The sequence below is a fragment of the Fukomys damarensis genome, unplaced genomic scaffold (genome assembly GCF_012274545.1).
Source record: "Fukomys damarensis isolate Sample0158 unplaced genomic scaffold, DMR_v1.0_HiC HiC_scaffold_25, whole genome shotgun sequence".
Lineage (NCBI taxonomy): Eukaryota > Metazoa > Chordata > Mammalia > Rodentia > Bathyergidae > Fukomys > Fukomys damarensis.
In genome coordinates, this window is record NW_022900937.1 from 23,934,470 (window position 1) to 23,934,983 (window position 514).

A 514-nucleotide genomic window follows, 5' to 3' on the forward strand; every position below is an offset into this window, starting at 1 on the left:
GGGGCCGCGGGGCACGGCACGGGCAGCGGCTGCTACCGCACAGCGGCGCAGAGCAGCGCCCAGCATGACGGCGATGGCGGTTCGCGAAATAAGGTTCCAGAGAAGCCGGTGAGAGCTCTCGGGCCGCTCCGAGAGCGCGGGGGCCGGACGCACGCACGACGTAAGGGGCGTAATGGGGCGGAGCGCGCAACCACGCCCACTGCAGCTCTAATGCCTTCTGGGAACTGGCGGGCTACGGTGGCGCTATTCGGACAAATGCTTCTGCTTCGCGCACCGCCCTATATCTGGATGGGTGCTATATTGGCCATGATGGAACAAGGATGGAAGGGAGATGGGGTCTAGCAATGGACCGCTCGAGTCCGGTTCAGGGCAGACTCTCGCCAAAAAATGGTAATGATAGCAATAACAACGAAAATTGGAGGGAGGAGTGGTGGGAAAGGAGAGGTAAAAAGAATTAAGATGAGCCTAATGTGGTGGCCCATGCCTGTCATCCTGGCATTTAAGAAGCTCAGGC

The 514-nt window shown here is 59.5% G+C and overlaps 1 protein-coding gene across 1 annotated transcript in view; it reads right to left on the reverse strand.

Moving 5' to 3' along the window:
* Positions 1-179, reverse strand: part of LOC104864690 (cytochrome c oxidase subunit 5A, mitochondrial) — a 13,446-nt gene extending 13,267 nt beyond the window's left edge. Inside the window, exon 1 of the mRNA XM_010627880.3 lies at positions 6-179. Coding sequence (XP_010626182.1) covers positions 6-66 — 61 coding nt within the window. The 5' untranslated portion in view covers positions 67-179. The remainder of the gene's footprint in view (positions 1-5) is intronic.
* Positions 180-514: the final 335 nt, after the last annotated feature.